The following is a 24,317-nucleotide window of genomic DNA, read 5'->3' on the forward strand; positions in this document are numbered from 1 at the left end:
TTGGTATGCAGCGACGAAAAGATCGTTCAGAGAAGCTGCATGTGGAGGTCTTCAAGATCGGGATACCTGACGTGGCATTTATTTAAGAGTCTGATAACCAAGTTGCCAGAACAACATAGTCTTTGTCTTTGCCCGCGCTGCTTTGCCATGCTATGCATTTTCTCGCTTCATGGACGGGCATCGCTTCTTGAGAGATGCAGAACAGTATAGCCCGATCCTGGTGCGACGGTCTGAACCACCAGCCTTGTCACATTGGTGTTCTCCGACCAAATCACTGCCGTCGTTGGAACCAGAGCCTTCTATACTGCAAAGTCTTGAGCATGGATCTGTACCTCATAGGATGCTCCGTCTTTCTCGGCGAATGCGTCACTCGCTAGGATGATGCCCCATATGCATCAGAATCGCCAAATATGAAAAGGAAGAAACAGAGCTGATGTTGAACAGGAATCAAGTGGAGGTTGCACTAAATATCGTTCCTTGACGTCATTGCCCTTGACGTCATTGGAAATTCTGTCATTCCAGCAAATCGAAGTGTACAATGCAGAAGTGTATGATGCAGGTGACTATCTAAGTAACTCACTCCACCTTATGACGATGGGTGATTCCGATGGTCGAGACTTGAGCGTCCAAGTTTATATACATACATATATATAGAACAAGCAAAGAAACTATCGCCGCAATAACACAGTTAAATTTGATCATCGAAATAAAAACCACAGAACAACCATAATAGATCAAAATGCAAGCAGTAGCCAACCTCGTTCAAGATTCAATGGGTCCAGTCCCAGTCGCTGCTAATCCAGAGTACAAGCACCGACCCGATGGAGCAACCATGAAAGCCTTAGCATGGTTCGGAAATGAGAAGGTTCAAATTGTCGATGCTCCCATCCCGGATATTTCAGAAGATAAAGATGTTATACTTAAAGTCACCGGTACGACTATCTGCGGAAGTGATTTGCACTTGTATCATTCTGAAATGTTGGGTATGCAAAAGGGAGATATACTAGGTCATGAGTTCATGTGAGTATTGATCAGCTTCTGCAGGATGGAGAGAGGAGAAGAAATAGTAGTGGCGAGGTGAAGTGAAGAGAAAGAGAGGAGAGAACTAGAGGTCTTTGGGTGCGTAGGCGAGACGGAGACCGGGCCAAGGGCGAGACGCGACGAAGAGGAGCAGCAATGAGAAGAGGCGAGAGTTGCAAATGACGGGCGTGGGGGTGAGTAGGGTGGTTGTCGTACAGCGTTAAGCGGATGTCGCCGCTCTAGCAGATCTCCTCTCCTTCCTTCCACCCCTTCTTCTTCGCCGTTTGGTATCAATTTCTTTCAACATACTGGTTAGCTAACTTGACAAACGCACGTTCAGGGGTGTTGTCGATAAGGTAGGACCAGGAGTCACTACCCTCAAGCCCGGGGACAAAGTCGTTACCTCGTTCCAAGTCGCTTGTGGTACCTGTCGATACTGCAAGAAGAATTTCTCGTCAATGTGCGATAGGACCAACAATTCTAGTCTCATGGCCAGCATGTACGGACAGAGGGACGCTGGTTTCTTTGGTTATGGACATATGAGTAAGCCTATAGCCCTGCAATTTTGCGGACAGATTGATGAAACTCCAAATATCTACAGCTGGAGGACTTCCTGGAGGACAAGCTGAGTATGCCCGAGTACCGTTCGGTGAAGTCAACTGCCTCAAGGTCCCACCTGGTGTATCAGGTATGTACCCAAATATCTCCCTATACTCATACACGAGAATAGCTGACTCTATATGCATATTCCGTGTGAATAGACGAACAAGTACTTTGTAAGTTGACTTGGGACGACGGAGTTGAAAGTGCCACTTTTGCGACAATCACTGACAACGCTTTTCAATAGACTTGTCCGATGTTCTCCCAACCTCTTATCACGCTGTAGTTGACACTAGAGTCGAAGAAGGTGACATCGTCGGTATCTGGGGGTGAGTTTTGCTTCTGATTGACATGTACCATTGGCTGATTGTGTAATCCATGTAGTCTCGGTCCCATCGGTGTACGTGAATCCTCCATACCTGCAAAACCGGAGCAGGCCTGTTTCATTCGGTGCTAATACTCTTTTCTTTCATAGCTCGCATGTGTCAAATGGGCTCTTCTCAAGGGCGCTTCTAAAGTCTATGCCATCGACACCCAACCAGCTCGACTTGCCGCTGCTGCCAAACTCGGCAATGTAGTGCCAGTCGACTTCAAGACTGAGAACGTTACCAAGAAGATCAGCGGTGAAGTACCTGGTGGTTTAGATGGTGAGCATGGTTTCGATTTTGATCATATCCTTTGCCATCTATGCTGCAGATCCAATATGAGAATATTATGCTGATTGCTTCCCGTGATGTATAGTCTGTATCGATGCTACCTCATTCCACGAACCCAAGACACTGCTTCACAAAGTTGAGAAAGCCCTCATGCTTGAAACGGATGTGTCTGAGACTCCTAATGAGATGATCTGGCTAGTCAAGAAGTTCGGTCGAGTGGGTCTTATCGGTGCTTATGCAGGATACACCAACCACTTCAACATCGGTGCGTTGATGGAGAAAGGTGTAAGATTCATCGGAAATGGTCAAGCACCCGTACACCTTTACTGGCACGAGATCTTGAACGATTACATCTTGACTGGTAAATTCGATGTTAGTATGTTAGTCTCTCATAGAGTATCTATCGAAGATTTCCCCAAGTTGTATGAGAAATTCGACAAGAGGTATGCTGGAGTGGAAAAGGTCTTTGTACAAACTCAATTCAGGTAGGTTTAGCCCCTTCACCTTGCGATCCGTGCTACATATGTGATTTGCTGACTATGTTGTATGATCAGTGAACCCCCTGCACCTGGTTTCCCTCAATTGACCAAGGTCGATGACTGGGCTAACAAGGTCCTCTAAAACTGAGAAACGAAGATCACGATTAGGTCAAGAAGAAGAGATCAATACCAATTGTAGCTATAGTATGAATTAACTGAAAGATTCTCAGCTGCTCATCTCCATCATACTATCGTATCGGAGGCCATCCGTTGACAGACCAATTCATTGACCAACACTCGATGGTGACTAGGATGTAAGAATGACATCCTTCGGGGCATTAATCACCCAAAGGATGGTGTCGATGGGAAGTGTATGGTCTGTGCACAACTTACATCCCTTTGGGCGCACAGACCATAGTCTAACTTAAGGAATCGAATCCAGTCAACTCACCTCATCTCATCTATAAATACATGCATAGACATCCTATCATCCATCTGATTCCCTCTCTCATCTCTTCTCTCTTTCTATTTTCTGGTCAGCTCATCATATCGGACATACTGACCTATCCTATACTGAAACATGTCATCCAGTCCATCTTTCGACCCCCTCTCGGTGTTCCGACAACGTCCCTCTTCCTCCTCTTCCTCCTCTTCCTCCTCGAGAGGGTTCAAACCTCCACCACCTGTATCTCCCTCTCCTACCCGTACCCATTCACATTCCCTTCCCCCTCACTTACACACACAGCCTCGTCGACTTCCTCCACCATCATCAACCCCTCCTCCCTCATCTCGATTCCAACCCACAGACGACCCTTTCTCTCGTTCACACCACTTACCACCACCGTCCACTCTTCAACATGCCACACCACGACCCCCTCAACCATCTGCGTCTTCAGCTTCTCCCAGAATTGTAAATTCTAGTGGTAGTCCCAATACATCTAGAACTGCTCAGGAGATATATGAGAAGAGTAGGGAGAAGAAGCCGACTGGAGTGGATAAGATATTGGCTCATTTGTCAGGTACGTTTTTACAAGATCAGGTTTTCGGGTGAACGAGATCTGATGTTTTGTGTTCTAGCATTGGATAAGAAGAGTAGTGAAAGGGATGTGATACTCAATCAGAAAATCGATGACATGAACAAGGAATTTTTTGCCTTGAAAACGGACAATCGAAAATTACGCGATCAATTGCACGAGTTGAAATTAGGGCAAAACTCCCTTGCCACAAGAGAGGAGATGGTTGAGGAGATAACCACTCAATGTAAGTATTACTTATTAGTGCATTGAAAGGGTATACTGAGATGTCGTATAATAGTCACTCCAGTCGTCAGCGATATCCAAGGGTGTGCAGATAAGATCACTACCCTTCCCAACGATATCGCTTCCCTCTCAGCATCAAAAATTATACCGCATATTCCCCAGACGTTCAACCCGGTTACATCTGCACCCCAACCCACCTCGGGCAATGACACTGTGAGATATCCCAAGTCTTTGTACCGAGACAGCAAGCTAACCTTCAGGTTCTCAAAGGCTTTGATCAATCTCCTTAACCATGTCACCAATAAACTCAGTGGAATCGACAATCTCATTGTCTTGCTGGGATCTTTGCAAGGCCTCCCCGAAGCTATCACTAGCGTAGCCGTCTTCAAGGACGCCCTTGATGGACTGACGACTAAAGTGGAAGAGTTTTCTCAGCATTCTCATTCGCAACCTTCAGCAGCTCCACCAGGAAAGTCTCTCACAAGATCTCCTCCTACACCTATCTCACCACCTCCCAATCCCGAGAAACCTGATCAAAACGATGAGCGTTTGAAGAAGTGCTACGAAACCCTACTAGGTATCGAAACATCAATGCAAAAGCACGCTGCCACCCAAGAGGAAATCAAGCAAATTCTGCTCCAGGACATCCGTACCTCGACCAAAAGCAACAATCCCCTCAATAGATCGCTTACTCCGTTCTCGATCCCGCCTTTCGAAGCTACGCGACCGAACAGTCTTGAAAATTTAGCCGACGCGGCAGTAACGCAAGAACGATTAGGTACAACGACGACAAATCTCACTCGGGATGGACGTCATCGATCATTCCGCTCCCTCATATCTGGCACACTCCCCGTTTCCGGCACCTCAGATTTTGGTTCGATCGACCGCACTCGATCAGCCTCCCTAGAAGCGCAAATTGATTCACTCGACTTACCTTGTCCGGCTCCGCTGGATTTCTCGCAAAATCAAGATAGTATCACGTCAACTCCCCAAGCCACCCATGGAACAACCACGGCATCCGATTCGTCTCCCGCCATGCCTTCTGCATCAACAATGTCCTCAGCCGTCGACAATACACCTAAAGCGTCAAAGAAAGGGTCTAATCCCTTGTCCTCTCCGAGACCTACGAAAAAAGCCAAGCTTTCTCCCGACCCTTCTGATCGACCTGTCACCCGATTGATGTCGAACAAGACGCGAGAACCAATTCGATGGAATCCTTCATCGCATACGCCCAGTATCATCAAAAACAAGACAACGCCAATAACTCGAAAAACCTCCTCACGAGCTACACTTCGTGGCCAATCAGTACAAGAGATTATAGAGATCTCGAGTGGATCTTCTTCCTCACCACCTGGTCCGAAATCAAAATCTCGTCTTAAAAAGTCAAGGAATCCGACACCAAGTACTCGAGATATCGCAGGATCCGCCCTGTTCTCAGAGACCCTAACCAGCAAGAAGGACAATGAGAATTCGCTCAACTCTGGGATTGAGAGCATTCCTTCTGGAAATTCCTCAGGAGGTCCACCTCGACCTCTTCGTATGTATGGTTCAACCGCTACAGGACCACCTGTCCAGTCCCAACCGCGTCAATCTGGTATTCGAGCACAAGCCCGAGCGATGGAGCAAGAGATGACTAAGAGAAGGATGACTCGTCTTCCAACCTTGGGTTTTTCGATCAATGACATGAGGTCGGACGGAAATACGAAGGGGAAGAGAGAGATGGATTGCGATTTCGATGATAGCTTTTGACGAGAGCAAAGTATAGGTGGACCAAATGGGCTCTGTCCAATGTATATATCACATATACTATGTTGTAGTCGGTGTAGTACCAACCGAGCTATCATGAATAACAAGATTATCCCGCCTAATATCAAAGACTTCTACTGTTCACATTTACGTCACATGCTGTGTCAGTATCATGGTTTCACCACACGATTGTTGTTCTGATACAACTAAAAATCATTCGTCGTCTTCACCATTGTGAGAGTTAGTATCATTTAAGCTGGCACAAGATTTTCCTCACATCCCACTCTCACCTTGTACAAGTATCTCAACGTGAATAATCGCAACTGATGCACAGACAGGTGGTGTGTCCGCTACAGCCTGTTTGGCCATTCATCTGGCTAGTGATTGAGACCACGGGGCACGGGGATTACGTAATCTTCGGAACTCTAAAGTCTAGAGTGGCGGAGCTGTCTTGCAGGTGTCGCTACGAACTGAATGACTTCTCTTGCTCAATTTGTTGAACGAAGTCGAGAGCAAATGTGATCAGAACGCCCAATAGGAGATGCGCAAGATATTACTGCATGAAAGATATGTATTAGGGGTATGGATGTGGATGTATATGGAATAAAATGTATGTGATATCTATGCTCTACGGAATGTATGATTATTTTTGATTTTCGTTTGTTTTTGATTTCTAGAGCTACATGAAATGACTTTTGAAAAGACCAAATCGAGGTATTCTACATAAGTAATCAGGTTTCCATTTAAGAACCTGGCTCTGAATGAGTTTTCCTATTTTCTTTTTTACTTTCTCCTTCCTAACCCCTCGAACGACCGCCACTTATTGAGGTGGTTTGACGTGTCCTTCGGTCGGAGTTGGGACTCTGGTGGCTTCCCCAGACTCAGCGTGATCCTGAGGGTGAACAGGGGGAAGAGTAGTGTCGGGAGTTACGTTGACTGGGGCACCGATAGCCTCGGGGTCCTCAGCGTTGTCCCCACCGTGAATATCGTACCTGTCGGTCATCTCCTGGATCTGGTGGTCGGACAACTTGGGTAATTCGGCAGCGACGAGCGTGGGTCTTCGTTGAGTGAGGTGAGCGTGCGCGAAGATAACGTCCAATTCTTCTAACGATCTGGTAATATCCGAGGGGAAGAGTTAGCTGTGATATTTACCTCCGAAGGAAAAGAAAAGAAAAACTAAAAATTAAAACGGAGGAAAAGATGCTCACCTTCCTGTAGTCTCGGGGTAGAAGAAGTAGATGAAGGGCAAGAAGACCAAATTGATCAATCCGAAGAATAAGAAAGTGTAGGCACCGATGGAAGCGGTCATGGTAGGTAAAACTTGTACGACGGTAAAGTTGAAAATCCAGTTAACCATGGTAGATACAGCGTTGGCTTGAGTTCGGACGGCCATGGAGTTCAATTCGGCTGGGTATAACCAAGGAAGAGGTAACCAGGTAGCACCGAACCAAGCGATGAAGAAGTAAAGACCGAAAGCGGCACCTTTGGCAGATTGAGCGTCACCGGGTAGGAGACAACCGAAAGTAATGAACATGGAGACGGCTTGACCGACAGTACCCCACAAGAACAACTTTCTTCGACCAACTTTCTCAACGAGGAAGAAAGAGGTTAACGCGAAGATCATGTAGACGACCGATAAGACACCACCCAAGATCAAAGATAATTGAGTCTCCAATCCAATTTGGTTCTCGAATAAGACAGTAGAGTAGTAGATAACCGCGTTACAACCTCCGATCTGTTGGAATAACTGGGTAGAGGCACCGACCAAAGCTCTTCGGAAGTGTTGTTGTTTACCCATCTTGAGCAAGTCTCGAGTCTTGTTGGCTTTGACGGCGGCTTGAGCGGCTAAAGCGTCGACAATCTTCTTGTGGTCGGCGATAGAGACGGGATCATCGATTGATCGAGCATCGAGGGCAGCAATGACTTTGAGACCTTCAGCGGACCGTCCATGGGCGATGAGCCATCGAGGTGACTCGGGGAGGACAGCGACACCACCAATGAGGATAAGGGCAAAAAGGATTTGCATAGCAATGGGGAATCGCCATGATACCGAGGACTACATCAATTGGTCAGTCAGCAACTGTTGGCATGACAAGAGTATATATTGAAAGATGAAACTCACGTCAACGAAAGAAAGACCGAAATCGATCCAGTAGGCGATAACAGTACCGACAGCAACGGTAGAAGCTTCCATACAAATAAGGAAACCTCTGTTGTGGGCTTTGGAAGTTTCAGCTACCCATGAAGGGATAGTGGCGGTGTTGGCACCGTTACCCAAACCAGTGATGACTCGACCAACGATGAATTGAACGAATCCACCGACATTTCCTCTTCCGGAGGTATCACCAGGACCAAAAGCGGTAACGGAGATGACGGTACCGATGATCATGACGACAGCACCACCGAACATCATCTTCCTTCTACCCATCTTGTCACCGATGAAGAATGCGACTAAAGCGCCAATGAAACATCCAACTTCATAACATGATGTGACGGAACCTTGAACGGTACCAGCGTGTACATCGTTGGCATCTCTTTGTTTGGTCTATAAACAAGATATGCACAATATAAGCGACTGTCTCATTCTATGGATTGGGTCAGTGTGAGCTTACAGCAGGGAATTCAGTGTTGAATTGCTTGGAAGCAATGATACCGGACATCAAACCTATGGAGCGAAAGGAGTCGTAAGCACTTTTGTTTGGCTCCAAATGAGGGTTTGAAAAATCCCAATATCGGGTTATGACGTTTTTCTATTGTTGTGGCTTAAGAACCGGAAGAACTCACCTTGATCATAACCGAAAAGAGAGAAACCACAAGTAGCGATAGCTACTACTGCATATAACAATGCGTTACCGTTGAGACCACCATATCTGGCTAATGGTTGAGTACCGCCCAAGACGTTGCCTGGCTTCTCAACTGGTGAAGAGGCCATTTTGTTGGGTGTCGTGTGATGTGATGTGAGGAGATTGTTCGTGGAGAGCTATATAGGTCTATAGCTTTAATTTTCAGTGTTGTTATGAAGAAAGCCTTTATCTGATATATACAGAAAGGCGAATGAAGTATGTTAGTATAAAACCAAGAGTGAAATCGTGAAGGAGAAGAAATAAATAAAGACAGAAAAGAGGGGATCCCAGATTTGGATCGAATCATGTTGTTTATATATCTATCTCATCTCCACGATGGGCCTACATGCATTCCATGGTAAAGATTTTGTTTGTCCCCGCATTGATATTAATGATATTGCATTAGTACCCCAGTTTACATTACTCTTCCTCTCGTTTGATACTTGATCATGAAAATTTTCATCAAGCCTCTAACATCATCACCCTCGGATAATACCCCCACTTGCAAGGAGGTTCCGAAATGAGAAAATCAAAAACAAACAAACCATCCCAATTTTTTTCACCACACACTCTCTTTGTTTGCCCCTGATCTGTTTTGATCGAGGATCCCATGCTCTCCGGAACGAAATATCCGACCTGAGCTGTACGCCGCTCCTTATTTATGCATTTTTGCCTGAAATCCCTCGTTTCACTTGGTTTTAACATGATCCACAAACGTCATCATATTACAGATTTTCATATACCAAAGGGTTTCGACGGCTTTCGCCTAACTCCCCTTGGTCCGATGCGGAATGTCGAGCTTTCTTGTGTGTCTGTGATTGCTACTGTTCAAAACAAAACTCGTTGTGCGAACAGAATTACCTGGGTGAGCTTGGTTGCAATGACAGGTCGGTCCGAGACATCAACCTTGTCCCAACCTGATAGCATAGCAAAATCTGCGGTTATCCTATGAGTTTCAAGCCAATTCACAGCACAAACCTCTCGAAAAGTGCTCGAATCGTTTTAGACTGATTTGATCAAGGTCGTGTGGGTTTGAAAATTTTCCTCTTTCCACGTTAAGCGAAAAGACGCTAAGAGCAAAAATGCCTGTGACGTACGTTATGTTTAGTTACCGCCGGACGCCACATGCTATTCCTCGGATCTTTTCCTTTTCACTTTGACACCGCCGGTCCGACTTTCGGTTTTAGCGCGAGAAGCGCAAAGACAGAGACTTTTGGGTCAAGCCACCGCATCATAGCGTTCAGGGTCGCTATTGGAGCTATCATGGGAACTACGGCCGCGGGATGCTAAGACACATACGAGACTAAAAATAAAACTTTTCGTATTTCTTGGAATGTCCAAGCGGGGATCAGCCTGATAATCATTTGAAGCGTGTATCAGTGAGAAAACAAAGGTTTGTGGCTTTATAGATTGATTAGGACCTTGAAAAATGGTCTGATTTTAGACTGTGTTGACCCATATGAACCCCAGTGCCCCTCGAGGTTTAGTATCGTTTCACACTGACCATGATCGGGGAACCAATCTATCTTTGACTCAGGTCAAATGATCGTGATCGTTCTCCTGCACAGCAGTGTACAGATACGAGCACCTGCCAAACGACGTTACTGCGATATGGCGGACCGTATACCGAAGATAATCACAGAGTGGTGACCGAGCTGATTATTTCGCAACAAAAGCAGAAATGACGTGCTAGAATCTGATGTGACAGGTCCCAAACCTCCGCTTTGTTGAGAGCGGAAAAGTGTGCCAGAGGCACCCGGGTCCACGGTCATTGTTATAAACATGCTTATGCTTTTACCCCATTAGACACGATTATGTGTTTCTCGTTATCACAAGCCTCGATAAGAGAAGGGGCCCTGTCCAAGAGGACGACGGGGCTTTGGAAATCAATGCTTTCCAGAACGGGGATGTTTATTCCCAGACTCACAGACAGTGGGGAAAGCTATTTGGCTATCGGGCCATCTACCGACCAACCGAGGAGAGATAGTCTTCGTGAGGTTTTTGTGCTAGCAGAAAGATTGTGGCTTGTCTTCAGTTACCTTTGTCTGCGAGTTCTCAGAAGCGCCCCAAGGCGCCTTAATTGCTTGATGCTGAGCACTGATGTGTATATCAACTGGTATGAACGTGGAATAGATCTGCCCCGAGAGATACGGATAGAGCTTCGATGGGGACGCATATTGCCATCACAGAATGTTCAATATTATATCGCACTGAAGAAGCACTCAACGGTCTTTCCAATATCCAGGGACGGGTAATCAAGGCAAGAGTGTTAGTACGCAATAGATCGATGTGGTGATATTATCATCCGGAGGTGTAACATTACATACTCAAAATAGTCTTGGATCTCACTTGTATGCTTCGATCGAATATAGAGTCGTGCCCCGATAATGTCCCATTCCCATTTTAGATGCTTCCCTCCACTCAAGAAGGGTTGATTCACAGGTTCCCTAGTGACGGAGAGCAGTTCAATCTGAAGTGAACGCGGGCGCTCTACAAGTGTGAGTGTAGCATAGTCACCTAGATTCGACGGACTAAACAGGAGGGCGAAGGCTCATGTATGACTGTATACCATACCGATATGAGGAACTCAGCGATCAAGACCTTCTTGCGTTGGTGCATCAGGACAGCTATACAAGTAGTGGGCAGCTGATTCTGCCACAAGAGGAAAGATCGACGAACGGTGATCGCCGCATGGTGGCGCTGATCTAAGTTCTCGATCGATGATGACGATTTTCAGGTTGTGTCGGATGTGATGTTCTGGTTTCACTTCGATCGACATGAGATGTGTGAGATATCTCCCACTGATTTGGCCGGAGCAAGTATAGAGATGATATCGATATACCAAAAATGGTAATGTGATGTATTTAGACAGTTCTAAGTTGACGTCAACTTTAAGTAGATCTTTATTGACATCTCTTTCAGCTTCAGTTTTCTCTTGTTGATTCGATTCTTTGTTTATCAACTTTTAATGTTTGCTTTTAGCATCACAAGAATCACCCATTCATCGTTTAGATCAAGTATAAGGACATCGCCTCTTTTATTCTGTACAACAAGGACAATCACTCATATGCTCCAATTAACATTATTATCAGATCCGAAATCGAAATCGTTAGCTTTATCCCCTAAGAAACCCATCCACACCTCCTCCGACCCCGGAAATAGTAGTCGGAAAGCAGCATATACAAAGAAAGGTGACGAACCGAATTTGTGGGAATTACATCATATTCAAGAAGATATGGCTGCTATATCGAAGAAGAGACATGCCAAGGATGAAGTGGAAAGTCCGAACAAGAAGAGGAAGGGAGCGGAGGACGAGGAGATGAAAGGGCAACCTGATAGGTCTGATGGACATGGTCCGGAAGGAGGAGGCGTTGCTGGTGAGAAAGGCAGTAAGGAGAAGAAGAAGAATGCTTATGAGATCAGTGAGTGCACGTTAACTTTTCAAAAACATATAGCTATTTAGCTTTGAAGTAAGCCAGTTGAAGATACTGACGCAAAGTTTTGATCTGCGTTTGATTTAGAGGGAAAGATCGCTACCTCTGAAGATGCTGCTCGAGCAGATGAAGATCCTCCCCTTAATCAACTCGAGCGACTGATCGAGAAGGGTCAAAAGGAAGCGGAGAAAGGTGAAAGTGTTGTATACTGGATGAGAATGGAAGATCTAAGGAGTGAGTGTATCAACCATCTTTCCACTTCAAACCAGTATTTATATGCTGATGTGTTAATGTCTATTTTGTGTATAGTTGAAGACAATACCGCTCTACACAAAGCTTCTGATAAAGCTCAGGACTTCGGTATACCCCTTATCGTGCTGTTTGTGATTAGTCCAGGTGATTATAAGATTCATGATAGGAGTAATAAGAAGATTGACTTCATCCTAAGAAACCTACGTGATCTCAAGGTGAGCTCAATTCTCAGATAAATATACGTATAATCGAATACTCGATGACCGTATATGACAGACCAAATTCCATGAGCTCAACATCCCCATCCATATCGCCTCATACGACAGGAGATTACAGATTCCTCGAAGAGTCATCACCGAGATCTTACCTTCACTCGGAGCCAAGCACCTGTTTGTCAATATCGAATATGAAATCGACGAGTTGAGGAGAGATATTGCGACGGTCAAACTAGGGAGGGAGAATGGAATCGATGTGAGATGTATACATGATAGATTGGTGGTCCCGCCTGGTAAGATAAAGAGTCAGCAGGGTAAACCTATGAGCGTGTTCAGTCCTTGGCAGAGAGGTGAGTGTTGCGTCAAATCTTCAGATCATAAAACCATGATCTATGAGGTAGGGGGCGCCGCAATACTAATGGTGAATTCGGTGGGATTCACTAGCATGGGCCAAATTACTTGATCAACAACCGCATTATCTCAATATGTCACCTTCACCCAAAGCCAATGACGATTCTATCAAATCGAAAAATCAGTTCAACAAGCTATTTGAAGAGGATATACCAGATCATGTAGAGGGATTTGAATGTCCGGAAAGGGAAAAGTTGAAAGAGGTTTGGCCGGAAGGTACAGATAAAGCTAAAGAGGTGAGTATCCAGACCATCATTCCTGGGCGAACTGTATCATCTGAGAAGAGACGGGTGGAGAAAGTGGAGACCAATGGCTGATTATTCGCAATGATGTAGCTACTTCATCGATTCTTACATACTAAGCCTCGTCAAACCCAATTCCAATTCACATTACCCTTGAATCCAGGCACAGACGAATCCCAAAAGGAATCTCGAGTAGCTCAATACCAGACAGGTCGAAATCTGGTGGATGGAGATAACTCTTCGAGGCTGTCGCCGTACCTTGCAGCTGGCGTGATATCAGCTAGGATGGTATTGAACGAAGCGAAGAAGCTCAAGGGAGGGAAATTGGAGAGTGGGAGAGATACAGGTGTGGGCATGTGGGTTCAGGAAGTATCGTGGAGAGATTTCTATAATCATGTAAGTGGGTTCTATCTAACATGTCTAAGATATGTCTAAGAGATAGCGTAGCGAGAGGTAAGATGGGTCGGACGGATCATGCTGACGCTGGCCTGAGGATAGGTGATGGCTACATGGCCACGCGTATCAATGGGTCGACCGTTCCTTGAGAAATTCGCCGACGTCCAATGGGAAACTAACGAGGAACACCTTCAAGCGTGGAAAGATGGTAGGACAGGGTATCCCATAGTTGATGCTGCGATGAGAGCGTGCAAGGCTAGGGGTTGGATGGAGAATAGAGTCAGAATGGTATCGGCCAGTTTCCTAGTGAAGAGCTTGATGCTTGATTGGAGTGAGCCTGTCTTTCAACCTAGAGTATCAATGATGAAGGTTACAGGAGATGCTAAGATGTATGAGTAGGATTGGGCGAGAAATACTTCATGGAGAGCTTCATCGATGGTGATCTAGCTGCTAACAATGGAGGGTGAGTGATCATATACGTGGATCTCGGCAGTCTATTATGCTGATGGAGTTATCTATATCGTAGTTGGCAATGGACAGCTAGTGTAAGTGATTTCTCCACCTCACTCTTCGGTGCAATTGGTTCAATATGGGTAAGTGTGAGCGCTAACTCGCACTTTTCGTTCTGCCATATAGACTGGTACAGATCCGCAGCCATTTTTTGTAAGTGATATCGCATGTCTCCATAGATGAATGTGAGGGGCTCATATCGTTCATAGAGGATATTCAACACTTTAACTCAATCGGAAAAATGTGATCCTACTGGCGCATACATTCGATATTGGGTACCCGAGTTGAAAAACCTGAAGGGAAAAGCTGTACATGACCCATTTCATCAAATGCCTAAGAGCGAATTCAAGAAGTTGGGCTATCCTGAACCTATAGTGGACCACAAGAAGAGTAGGGAGAGGGCGTTGTTCAGGTATAAGAATGTCGGTGAGAAGGAGGAAGGGGCGGAGGTGGATTAAGGACATCAGCGAGATGCGAGAAGTCGTCATTTGCAGTGCTTCGAGACTGAAGCTCAATAGGTAACTCTAGATCTCCCAGCTCAAGCCAATGCCTCTCACCCTCTCACACTGCTGTAGCTTTGTAGGAATATGGATCTTGTAGGATTGAGTCGAATGCACCAGCACTGTACTTGTATGGGGTGGAATGAGCTATGTGCCACATTGTAACACCGATGTTTAAGCATGCCAATTGTTGAGAGGTCGGACGTCATCGGCACATAAGCATACTCCTACATGTACAACCGAAAAATTACATTAACTGCTAACAGGTCACATTCCATCGAAATCCCATCTGTTCTCATATCGGTCGCTTGCTCAACATCACAGCATAGCATAAAGATATCCCTCTATCCTACTGTAGCATAGTCATATCACATACGACATTCACAAAATGGCGCCTATCGCCCCACCCGCACACATCGTCACCCCTTCCCAACCTATCGCTGCTCCATCAACATCGGCTTCCGGAGGATTGCTCACTAGAACGCAGAAGTTCATCGAGGAGAACCAAAGATTGATATTATTAGGATGTGCAGTCTTGGCAGCTTCTGGAGCGGGTTATTACCTGTACTCTACTAGATCATCGGGTGCTGGTCCTTCAGGCGATGCTGGGTCGAGCTCGAGTTCCGCTCCTGGTACTTCATCCAGTGCGAAGAAGAACAAGAAAAAGAAGAAGAAGGCTTCATCTTCGGCTAAAGATGAAAAGTTCGTAAAGGGCGAAGGGGACAAGGGACCTTTATTGGAAGAGATCGAACAGCCCAAAGAAAAGAAAGTAGAAAAGGTGGAAACGGAAGTGAAAGAGGAAGGTTTCTTAGCTGGTAAGTGTAGTTGAGATCAGTCGATCGATTAAATCTTTTACAGAAAAGCCGATCAAATCATAATGAGGAAGCAGGGAAGGATAACTCAATGATCTGTGTCAAGTGCATTATATGCTAATGTTGAACGATTTTGAGTAGACGTTCCAGATGCTACTACGCTTGAATCAATGGACGACAGTGTAAGTATCAACTCTCTATCTCAAGACAACGATATCGGAGCTGATGCAATGTCCTTCTACATAGGCGAGAAACACCCTCGGAGCATCACTCAAAGATAGAGGAAATAAACTTTATTCCAAGAAGGATTTCCAAAAAGCAGTTGAGTGGTGAGTCCAACTGCTCTAAGCACGATATTGCAATCTTAGCTGAACATTCTTCTAGTTACACGAAAGCTATCGAAGTCTCAATAAGGAAAGATGCGGTATTTTTCTCTAATCGAGCAGCTTGTGAGCTTCGTACTCTTTCGGTGCAGCAAGGAATTTAGCTGACTTGATTTGTCTTGATAGGTTACACCAACTTCTCACCTCCTGAATATGCCAAATGTGTGGCTGATTGCGACGAGGCCTTGAAACTTGACAAGACATAGTAAGTTATCCATAAACAGCACCCGTAGCATAGCAGCTTACGGGTTGCTGGTACAGCGTTAAAGCCTTGAAGAGGCGAGCTACTGCTTTGGAGAATTTGGGTAGGGATGAAGAAGCTGTACGAGGTATGATTTGCTCAGCTTAAACCCTGTTACAATGTACGATGGCTGATAGTGTTTTGGCGCGAACATAGATTTCACCGCTACCACCATCATTGAGCGATTCCAAGATGAACAAGCTGCTATGTCAGTGGAGAGATGTTTGAAGAAGTTGGCTCAGAAGAAAGCTAAGGACATCCTTGAGGTGAGTTGAACCATGAATGTCAATAGAGATATCCAGCTTATACCTGCCCTCTCTGTCAGACTCGAGAACCCAAATTACCATCACCAACTTTCATCTCTGCTTACCTCTCTGCTTTCCGACCTCGTAAGTTCTGGTTCTCTATCTATCAATCACCCTCAACCCACACTCGTTCCACTTTGGAATTATTTCCCCGTTGAATCCATCATGTTTCATCTTCTGATTCTGCTGACACCCTTCACGTATACCATGGTAGACCCCAAACCCACTCTCCCTGAAAACCCATCGCAAGGTGACCAAACCCTCTTACTCGCCTTTGACGCTCTCGAAGCAGCCGACTACTCTCACGCCGTCTCTTTCGTCAACGAAGCTATCGACCAGGGAATCTCATCAAAGGACAACGAAGCTGAGGGATACAACTTACGAGGTACCTTCAAATTCTTGATCGGTGACTCGGAAGGTGCCAGACAAGATCTGCAGAAATCGTTGGATATTAAACCTGATTTCGTGCAAAGTTGGGTCAAGATTGCTAGTGTGCATATGGAACTTGGTGCGTCATTCAGGTCTCCCTCGTACCACTATTTCAAAGGTGATTGAGTATGTACTGATGAACTTTCACATCTAGGTGACTCGGCTAGTGCTTTCGGTGACTTCGAAGCTGCTATACGACATAATGCAGATGACCCTGATATCTACTATCACAGAGGTCAAGGTGAGTCTTCTTACGTTACACATCCCAAACTTGCCGCCGGGTACACTGCTGACGTTCATCGCACTACCATTAGTCTACTTTATCATGCAAGAGTTCGACAAAGCCATTGCCGATTACAACAAATCGACTGCCCTTGACGGATCATTCATCTTCACCCATATCCAAGCTGCCGTAGCTCAATACAAGCAAGGTAATGTCGGATCGAGTATGGCTGCGTTCAGGAGGATCTTGAAGGAATTCCCTGATAAAGGGGAACCAAGTAACTACTAGTGAGTTGGTCTCTCTTGCGAGTGGGATGCAGCTCGTCAGGATGGAAGTTATAACTGACCATGCGATGCACAAATCTAGTGGTGAACTCTTACTTGATCAACAGAAATTCCAAGAATCCTTGGAACGATTTGATCGATCAATTGAACTTGACAAAGATAGGTGAGTGTGATCTCTCCCCTTTCCTCCTGATCTCAACCTTCTGCTAGTCTTTGTGGGACCTTTGCGCTGACTGTCGTATCTGTCGTATTGTAGGAAACCACGAAACGTCTTGCCATTCGTCAACAAAGCTCTTGCTCTATTCCAATGGAAACAAGATATCGTAGGAGCCGACGAACTGTGTCAGAAAGCTTTGGAGATTGACCCCGAATGTGATGTTGCTGTGGCTACCTTGGCTCAATTGAGCTTGCAACAAGGTAAAATCGATGAGGCGATTAAATGGTTTGAGAAGTCTGCCCAGTTGGCTAGGACCGAGGGTGAATTGGTCAATGCTATCACTTGTGAGTGCTGTTCATGATCTGCAACTGAGGTTGCTACCTAGTTCAATAAGGGTTGTCACATTGGTACTGGATATACATATGGAGGGAGTCGAGAGCTGACGTCATGAATGTGTTAGATGAACATGCCAGTAAAGCTCAAGTACAGTTCTTGAAGAATTATCCAGAGTTCGCTGAAAGACTTAGTCAAATGGCTCAAGGGATGTAAAGAGGGTTTAGTACTGCATGGGATAATGGATCGGGACGGAAGTAGAGCCGAAAGAAAGGATGATTGATGCTGCTGGAAGTATGCTTTCATGATGATCATGATTGAAGATTTTGCGATCGCGAAAACACAAAATATAACATTATTGGCATTATATACGATATGATTGTTGATCTGATTGATGACAGACAACTACGATGCAACTACTCTTAATTCTTGCTGGACATGTTTAATGTTGGTCAGGATAAGGATGGAAGGAACGTCAGGAGAGAACTGGAGTAACTTGACTTGCCAGATACCATAGCATCGTCTCATTGAGCATGTGCTCAACAACACCATATCTCGCGTTCAAGCTTTCAACCCTACCTCAAATTGTTCGACATCATCTATATATTGTATTCGCAGGTAAGGAGATCATGGGGACAACATATTCATGACTGGATAATCAAATCAACATACTGAAGTATGAAATATGAGATGTACGAACTACCATCCCTCGCCTAATCCAAATCGTCCACCAGGTCGATATTTGTCTCCAAACTAGATAAGCGATGGGAACTAAGATGTTCTTGTCTTAAGAGCTACTCTCGCACCGGATTGACGCTCGACTTGATCGTTTCTCTTTTCCCTCCATTCAGACACCCCATAGGCGATGTCTTGGAAAGGAAAAGTAAGATAAGGAGCAACTTTTGGGGAAAGTATGACCGGGGCTGCCGCACTGCCATAAAGGCATGAAGAAGAAAGAAAAGAAAGAGAAGATGATGATTTGATGATTTTGAAATTTATACACCCACCCACACACGCACTTCGTCGCGTGCAGGTGGAATGCGAGCGGGATTAAGCGGAGTTTCGTTTGTGAGATGAAGTAAGGTGAGGGTGTGGCGGTGGAGGTGGTCCACCCTGACCTGGGATGAGAAGAGATGACGAGCTCAAATTGACAGATAAGATAGTCGTACTTGTACTCAGAAATATAAGATTACAAGTATTCGCAATACTCAAATTGATATCCACTCGACGAGTTGAACGGCAAACTGCCAGACAGTCATGTAGTGATACGGACCAACACGATGGGAAACTTCAACTTGACCCCAGAAATATGGTCGATGATCTTCAGCTTTTGTACGGAACCCTCACACCAAGATAAACAGGTACCTCAACCTACTTTGGTAAAACTACTGCGAGTCAACTCGGTAAGCACATGTCCGTCAGGCCGCTGAAGGCTAACACTTTCCTGTGGTAGATCTCAAGCTGATCACTTGGTGTTCATGACACAGACCTTCTTCGCAATCGCTGCGCCATTGTTATATCGGAATGCGACCATTGAAAACCTCGGTGGATTCCTTCTTGGGATAAGCAGGACGGGACTACCTGAGGAAATTAAGAAAATAAATTACTTGTCCGATCTTGACTTTCTTGGGACTGGAAATACAAAGCTACCACTACTTCGATGTATCCGGAATCTCAAAATCATACCCTTCTCCCCCAATGCACAAGTAAACAATGTGTCCGATATCTTTCATCACCAGCAGACATGCTATAATCAAGCCAAGACCATCCTTGGACGTCTCTCTAGCAGATCATCCGAACTCCACATACAATCGTTGACCTTCGGATCAGCCTCCTCTCCACAATCAAAGGAAATAGAAAGGGTTCACTCTCGATTCTTCTCCGTGATCCACCCAATTCGTCGAACACTACTGGAACAATTTAGACCCCAGATATGGATAGAATACAGCCCATTACATGGATACTGTTTCGAACCCCTTCGATCTGATTTTACTAATATAAAAAGGATATTACCTGAGGTGGTGAATATATATACGACGTTGGAAGGTACTTTCCCACTAGTATGGGGTACCCGCAATCGAATCATCGTTAGAAGAAAGGAAAACAGACCAGTTCAAGGGATGCCAGACATGTCTCTACTAATGGTGAATCCCGAGACTATCCCCGAAGAGTTGGATATGATCTCATACCCTAGGTTCAGTGAGGATGAAGTAGTGAAGACGATAGTCTATACGATCATACGATCTACACCACCTTGGCTTAGAAGATTGAATGAGGACGAACAGGAGTTGATAGATGAGAAGACGAAGATTGAGATATATGGGTTGGAAAAATCAATAGCTGTCTCAGATCAAATCGATGATGAGCATGAACCGGATGATTGTAAAGAGGAATCGGATATGAGAACTCTTGATAGGGTGGAAAATAGGATCAGGGAAGGATCGAGAATAACGTCAGATGGGAGATGGATCAAATCGGGTAAGAAGGCTTTTTCCATGAGATTGCTTCTGGGTACGGATCATCAGGATCGTTTTGGTAACAATGAAGTATAAAGACAATGCATGAGCAAATATCTAGAAACCGCCCCTTTCTCCGATCATTATGGAACGGCAAGACGACCAATTTCGACACCCTCACAAGCCTGACATGGAATGTTCTGACTTGCCAGTAAGAATTTAGCTGTTGGTAAATTCACTCTTTCTACCCAACCAGGAAATCTTTCCTCTCTGTCAATATCCAAATAACACTTGATACTTTTCTCCACTACAAGTATCGTCTCCTTTATCTACTTGCCCAGCCATTCCGATTCTTCTTCTGTGGGCTGTTGGTTCGGGCAAGGTAATCGAGGCATGCTCAAGAGTCTCTCGAATCCATAAAATTCGATGATTGGTTTCCTATTTCCTTCTTCTTTGCCTTTACCTTTCCTTTGCCCTTCAATTCATCGATCTCAATATCCACTGCTTCATCTTGTTTCGGATATTGTCGGGTCAATTGTTGATCCATACTGAGTATGATCGACCTTGTAATCTCACTTATCAACAAACCCGTTTCGAACGAGAATGATTGATTCACCAAGGTATATCGATTGATATTTCCCCCATGAGATAGAAAGTAATGGCCAATCCGCTTCTTCACCACTTAGATTCGTACCTCCCTCCTCCCGCTTCTGGCCCTCTATGTCTATCTTTTGGTCATCATCGCGATTATGAGGAAGATGCTGGATATGTATTTCCGTATCTGGACAATTGACAATAGTAGTCTGACACCATGATTGTCTAGGTTTACAAATAGTGACAAAGAGTTTTTTCAGTTCTTGGTGATAACCAACTTTTGAATCCGATCGGAAACTGATATAGTCCAAATGAGGTGTGACTTCCAATTTATCCTTCAGGATATCTTGTAAGTCGTCTAGAAGTTGACGGTCATGTGGATAACACTGTGGATGAGACTGAGGTCGAGGTCGAGGTATGAATGGTATTCGGCGTGTAGGTGAAAGTAGAGGTGATTTCGTGCTCTCCTTGAGAGGGGTGCTAGTACCAAGGAGGAGAGTGAGGGAAGTTGGGACGATTATGCTTCGGTAAAGAATAGGAGCGGTGAGGTGGTGTAATGTCTACAGTATGTGAGTGTAGTCGTATCACCGTAAGGTATCAATTGATATGATAGTAGTGCAGTAGATATACCTTATTGACCCGTAAACAGGCTGCCCAAGCATTTTGAGCGGCGACTTTTCGTTCTAGATGGTTGATGATCTTGCTGTTCTCCAAGCAGGATGTGAGGATATGGATTAGCAGCTCTGATGATAGATCGCTGAATGACATGATACCCCATGGAGGAGGTCTACATCGATACTCAGGGTAGATAACCTTGAGATCATTGGTAAGGATAAATTGAGTGGGGATCCACTCAAGCCTGAATCCTTATCTCGCATACATGTCCCTATATCGATGGTCGTGGATCATGGATCGCGTTCCCATCCCGCTGATCCATGCGAGCCGATGCTTCATACTGCAGTGTCCTCTGCGTGTGACGAGACGTATCGTATAGAACGGAATCGAACGACCACAAAAGCTAATCTCATTGTTGATGAAACGGATATACGCACACGGCTAAACTGTTCAATCGATAACCTCACCTCACCCACCCGCTTTGATCGCCCTGGGCTGTAGTTTTCGTCACCACTTGACGCACATTCCCTCGAGATGATGGATTTACTCATTCGTACGAGTGAAAGTAACTTTTCCCACCGAATCAAACCAAGCATACCAGATATCCCTATCGATCAGACAGACGAGCTATACGAACCAAGATGGCACCCGCCAAGACAGCTACTCCTAAGAAGGCTGCGACGAAGAAGACACCCACCAAGAAAACCCCCCCGTCAACCAAGAGCAAAGGCAAAAGAACAGCGACCACACCTATCAACAAGTCCAAAAGAGCACCACTGAAAGCCCAGAAAGATAATCAAGCGGACCCTGGAGATGTCGCGCAAGTAGAAGACGAAAAGCCAAGATTGGCGCCATTCTCTGATGAGGTCCTGAGGAATATCTTTGAGCACTGTTTGGAGGAACAGGTCGAAGGGTGTTATGTCGCTCAGAGGTCTCTGGCGAATCTGATGAGGGTGAATAGTGTGAGTGAACCTCATACCATCCCTGCCTAAGGACTGCATATGGTATCCCATTCCAGATACGGCTTCCATCTTCTATAACAGCGTATAGCAGAGTAGCCAGAGTTTCCGCTGACAGTGTCTTTTTTATCCCTTCATAAAGGTCTTTCACAGGCTTGCCGGCCCACTCTTATATCGTTCTCCCAACGTAATGGATCTCGAAGCCTTCTTTTATGGTATCGAGAAATCTCGTGCATGGGATTATCACATATATTTTGATCCTTTCAACCTTGATAATTCATATCGATATCGTTATCCGGTCGGAAACAGATATACCAAGATATCATTGTTGGATAATGTCAAACAGCTCAAAATACTCTCATGTCTTGTCCCAAGGATCAACCAAGAGGATGGAGAAGAAACTAAACTTGATAATCATTATTTGAGAGATTTAGTGAAAAATCCAAAATATCAGTTATGTTATGGACATTATCGCAAGATGAAAGATGCTTTTGAAAAATCACTTAGATTCAAAAAGGGACGGATAACTCCTAATTTGCAATCTTTACATATAGGAAGTACTAAGAGGTTCAAGTATGAAGGTATAAGAGGTGACTTCATTAATGATTTGGTGAGATTAGAGATCAATTTTGGTAATCATATGGAACAAAGTAGATTGGAATTATGGAGAAGACTTCAACCGAAAGAAGTGATCGAATACCAAAATGACATTACTGGATCAATTAGGTACGAAAATCTACAAATGTTATTGGGTAGAGGACAGTTCCAATTACCGAACGTATGGACGGTGCATACCAACTTGTTAGAGCCATTCTCGGTCATTTGGGGATGTACGAATCGGATCGTCCTTCGAGAACATACCGAGCAAGATGTCAAATGGCGAAAAATAAGAAGAAAGATGTCAAAGGACAATGGACGAGCTCGCTCTTACCCTACTTTCGGATATATTCCTCCGCCTCAACCTTCAGAAACACGCCATGTCAATATTGATATAGAAGTTGATATGGATGATGACGAATTGGTATTCGATTATCCCGATGACGACGATATACTGTACTATGACGCTTATAATTTGAAAAGTCCTCAATACTCTATTAACATAATTCGAAATACTTTGATCCAACATCACTTGACTAGAATGATTAGTGGTACAGTCAACTCATCACTGAAAAGGGATTTAGAAGATTACTCGACATTTGAGATATATGGTTTCGAACAAGTCCATCTGTATGAGGATTCAGTATACGACCATGTATGGAATTTACGAAAAAGGATCATGGCGGATTGGCAAAAAGATGGTAAAGTTGACATGGATTATATCGAAAAACAAAACCAAGAATATGGTGTAGCTTTTGATTCAGCTACGCCGACGCTTCATCCATCTGAAATATCACGTGAAAGATCAGAATTGAGAAAATGTAAAATACAATTTTGGCTAAGTCAGATGGATTATGAGGTCATGAAAGAGCTTTAAAAAGTTTTCAAGTACAGTAATAGGAGCTGGATGAACTCGGAAACCAATGAAAATTCTTCTGAACCTGTGATTAGGTTTTTACTATTGGAAAAGTTGGCGGATTCGGGTAAGAAGAGAAAGAAACTTGAGGAGGAAGAGGACGAATGGTCTATGGATTGAACGGGAAGGGATATGAATAATGTAGATCTTCTTTCGTTGATCTTGAGCAAACAGTCAAGGAAAGCTGGATCAAGGTGGACCAACGGTCGTCTCTGGATAACTTGTATTCTATGTACATGTTGTATCATGAACTGGTATAGAATTATACGTTCATTGACTTTGGTCACAATATCTGAGAGTGAATGTACAGTACCACATCAGCATTTGAAGCTCTGATAGACTGTACAAGTGGTCTCAGATATGAATATGTGTGAGATGTCATCAAAAGTTCAGTCCGATGTGTACAATTCTGCATTCTGCATTTACACGAAAGCGAAACATATCCTATGA

At 44.7% G+C, this 24,317-nt stretch overlaps 8 protein-coding genes across 8 annotated transcripts; 6 read left to right on the forward strand and 2 right to left on the reverse strand.

Annotated features, from left to right (window-relative positions):
* Window positions 1-739: 739 nt before the first annotated feature.
* V865_005206 (uncharacterized protein) lies at window positions 740-2,897 on the forward strand (the record flags this gene model as incomplete). Its single annotated transcript, XM_066228979.1, has 9 exons — window positions 740-1,020; window positions 1,361-1,563; window positions 1,622-1,708; window positions 1,782-1,796; window positions 1,868-1,949; window positions 2,005-2,020; window positions 2,096-2,267; window positions 2,362-2,761; window positions 2,831-2,897. 9 exons carry the CDS (start codon window positions 740-742, stop codon window positions 2,895-2,897), a joined length of 1,323 nt encoding a protein of 440 aa, XP_066085076.1.
* A 438-nt stretch (window positions 2,898-3,335) lies between these two features.
* On the forward strand, window positions 3,336-5,763 carry V865_005207 (uncharacterized protein; the record flags this gene model as incomplete). Its single annotated transcript, XM_066228980.1, has 4 exons — window positions 3,336-3,774; window positions 3,833-4,015; window positions 4,070-4,227; window positions 4,285-5,763. The coding sequence occupies 4 exons, from the start codon at window positions 3,336-3,338 to the stop codon at window positions 5,761-5,763; spliced, it is 2,259 nt and encodes a 752-aa protein (XP_066085077.1).
* An 817-nt stretch (window positions 5,764-6,580) lies between these two features.
* On the reverse strand, window positions 6,581-8,692 carry V865_005208 (uncharacterized protein; the record flags this gene model as incomplete). Its single annotated transcript, XM_066228981.1, has 5 exons — window positions 6,581-6,872; window positions 6,969-7,816; window positions 7,883-8,305; window positions 8,373-8,425; window positions 8,545-8,692. The coding sequence occupies 5 exons, from the start codon at window positions 8,690-8,692 to the stop codon at window positions 6,581-6,583; spliced, it is 1,764 nt and encodes a 587-aa protein (XP_066085078.1).
* A 2,978-nt stretch (window positions 8,693-11,670) lies between these two features.
* On the forward strand, window positions 11,671-14,521 carry V865_005209 (uncharacterized protein; the record flags this gene model as incomplete). Its single annotated transcript, XM_066228982.1, has 11 exons — window positions 11,671-12,025; window positions 12,125-12,271; window positions 12,347-12,504; window positions 12,566-12,854; window positions 12,949-13,151; window positions 13,251-13,553; window positions 13,656-13,884; window positions 13,953-14,016; window positions 14,080-14,098; window positions 14,190-14,216; window positions 14,273-14,521. The coding sequence occupies 11 exons, from the start codon at window positions 11,671-11,673 to the stop codon at window positions 14,519-14,521; spliced, it is 2,043 nt and encodes a 680-aa protein (XP_066085079.1).
* A 430-nt stretch (window positions 14,522-14,951) lies between these two features.
* V865_005210 (uncharacterized protein) lies at window positions 14,952-17,946 on the forward strand (the record flags this gene model as incomplete). Its single annotated transcript, XM_066228983.1, has 14 exons — window positions 14,952-15,378; window positions 15,517-15,557; window positions 15,622-15,704; window positions 15,760-15,824; window positions 15,885-15,963; window positions 16,020-16,087; window positions 16,156-16,265; window positions 16,325-16,388; window positions 16,519-16,812; window positions 16,888-16,974; window positions 17,048-17,243; window positions 17,323-17,403; window positions 17,497-17,741; window positions 17,858-17,946. The coding sequence occupies 14 exons, from the start codon at window positions 14,952-14,954 to the stop codon at window positions 17,944-17,946; spliced, it is 1,929 nt and encodes a 642-aa protein (XP_066085080.1).
* Window positions 17,947-19,010: 1,064 nt separating this feature from the next.
* Window positions 19,011-20,282, forward strand: V865_005211 (uncharacterized protein; the record flags this gene model as incomplete). The annotated part of the gene is made up of 2 exons (XM_066228984.1): window positions 19,011-19,133; window positions 19,218-20,282. 2 exons carry the CDS (start codon window positions 19,011-19,013, stop codon window positions 20,280-20,282), a joined length of 1,188 nt encoding a protein of 395 aa, XP_066085081.1.
* Window positions 20,283-20,758: 476 nt separating this feature from the next.
* Window positions 20,759-21,548, reverse strand: V865_005212 (uncharacterized protein; the record flags this gene model as incomplete). The annotated part of the gene is made up of 2 exons (XM_066228985.1): window positions 20,759-21,340; window positions 21,411-21,548. The coding sequence occupies 2 exons, from the start codon at window positions 21,546-21,548 to the stop codon at window positions 20,759-20,761; spliced, it is 720 nt and encodes a 239-aa protein (XP_066085082.1).
* A 488-nt stretch (window positions 21,549-22,036) lies between these two features.
* On the forward strand, window positions 22,037-23,987 carry V865_005213 (uncharacterized protein; the record flags this gene model as incomplete). The annotated part of the gene is made up of 3 exons (XM_066228986.1): window positions 22,037-22,357; window positions 22,497-23,772; window positions 23,833-23,987. The coding sequence occupies 3 exons, from the start codon at window positions 22,037-22,039 to the stop codon at window positions 23,985-23,987; spliced, it is 1,752 nt and encodes a 583-aa protein (XP_066085083.1).
* Between the last annotated feature and the right edge of the window lie 330 nt (window positions 23,988-24,317).

Source organism: Kwoniella europaea, chromosome 1, assembly GCF_036810445.1.
Source record: "Kwoniella europaea PYCC6329 chromosome 1, complete sequence".
Taxonomy (NCBI): Eukaryota; Fungi; Basidiomycota; class Tremellomycetes; order Tremellales; family Cryptococcaceae; genus Kwoniella; species Kwoniella europaea.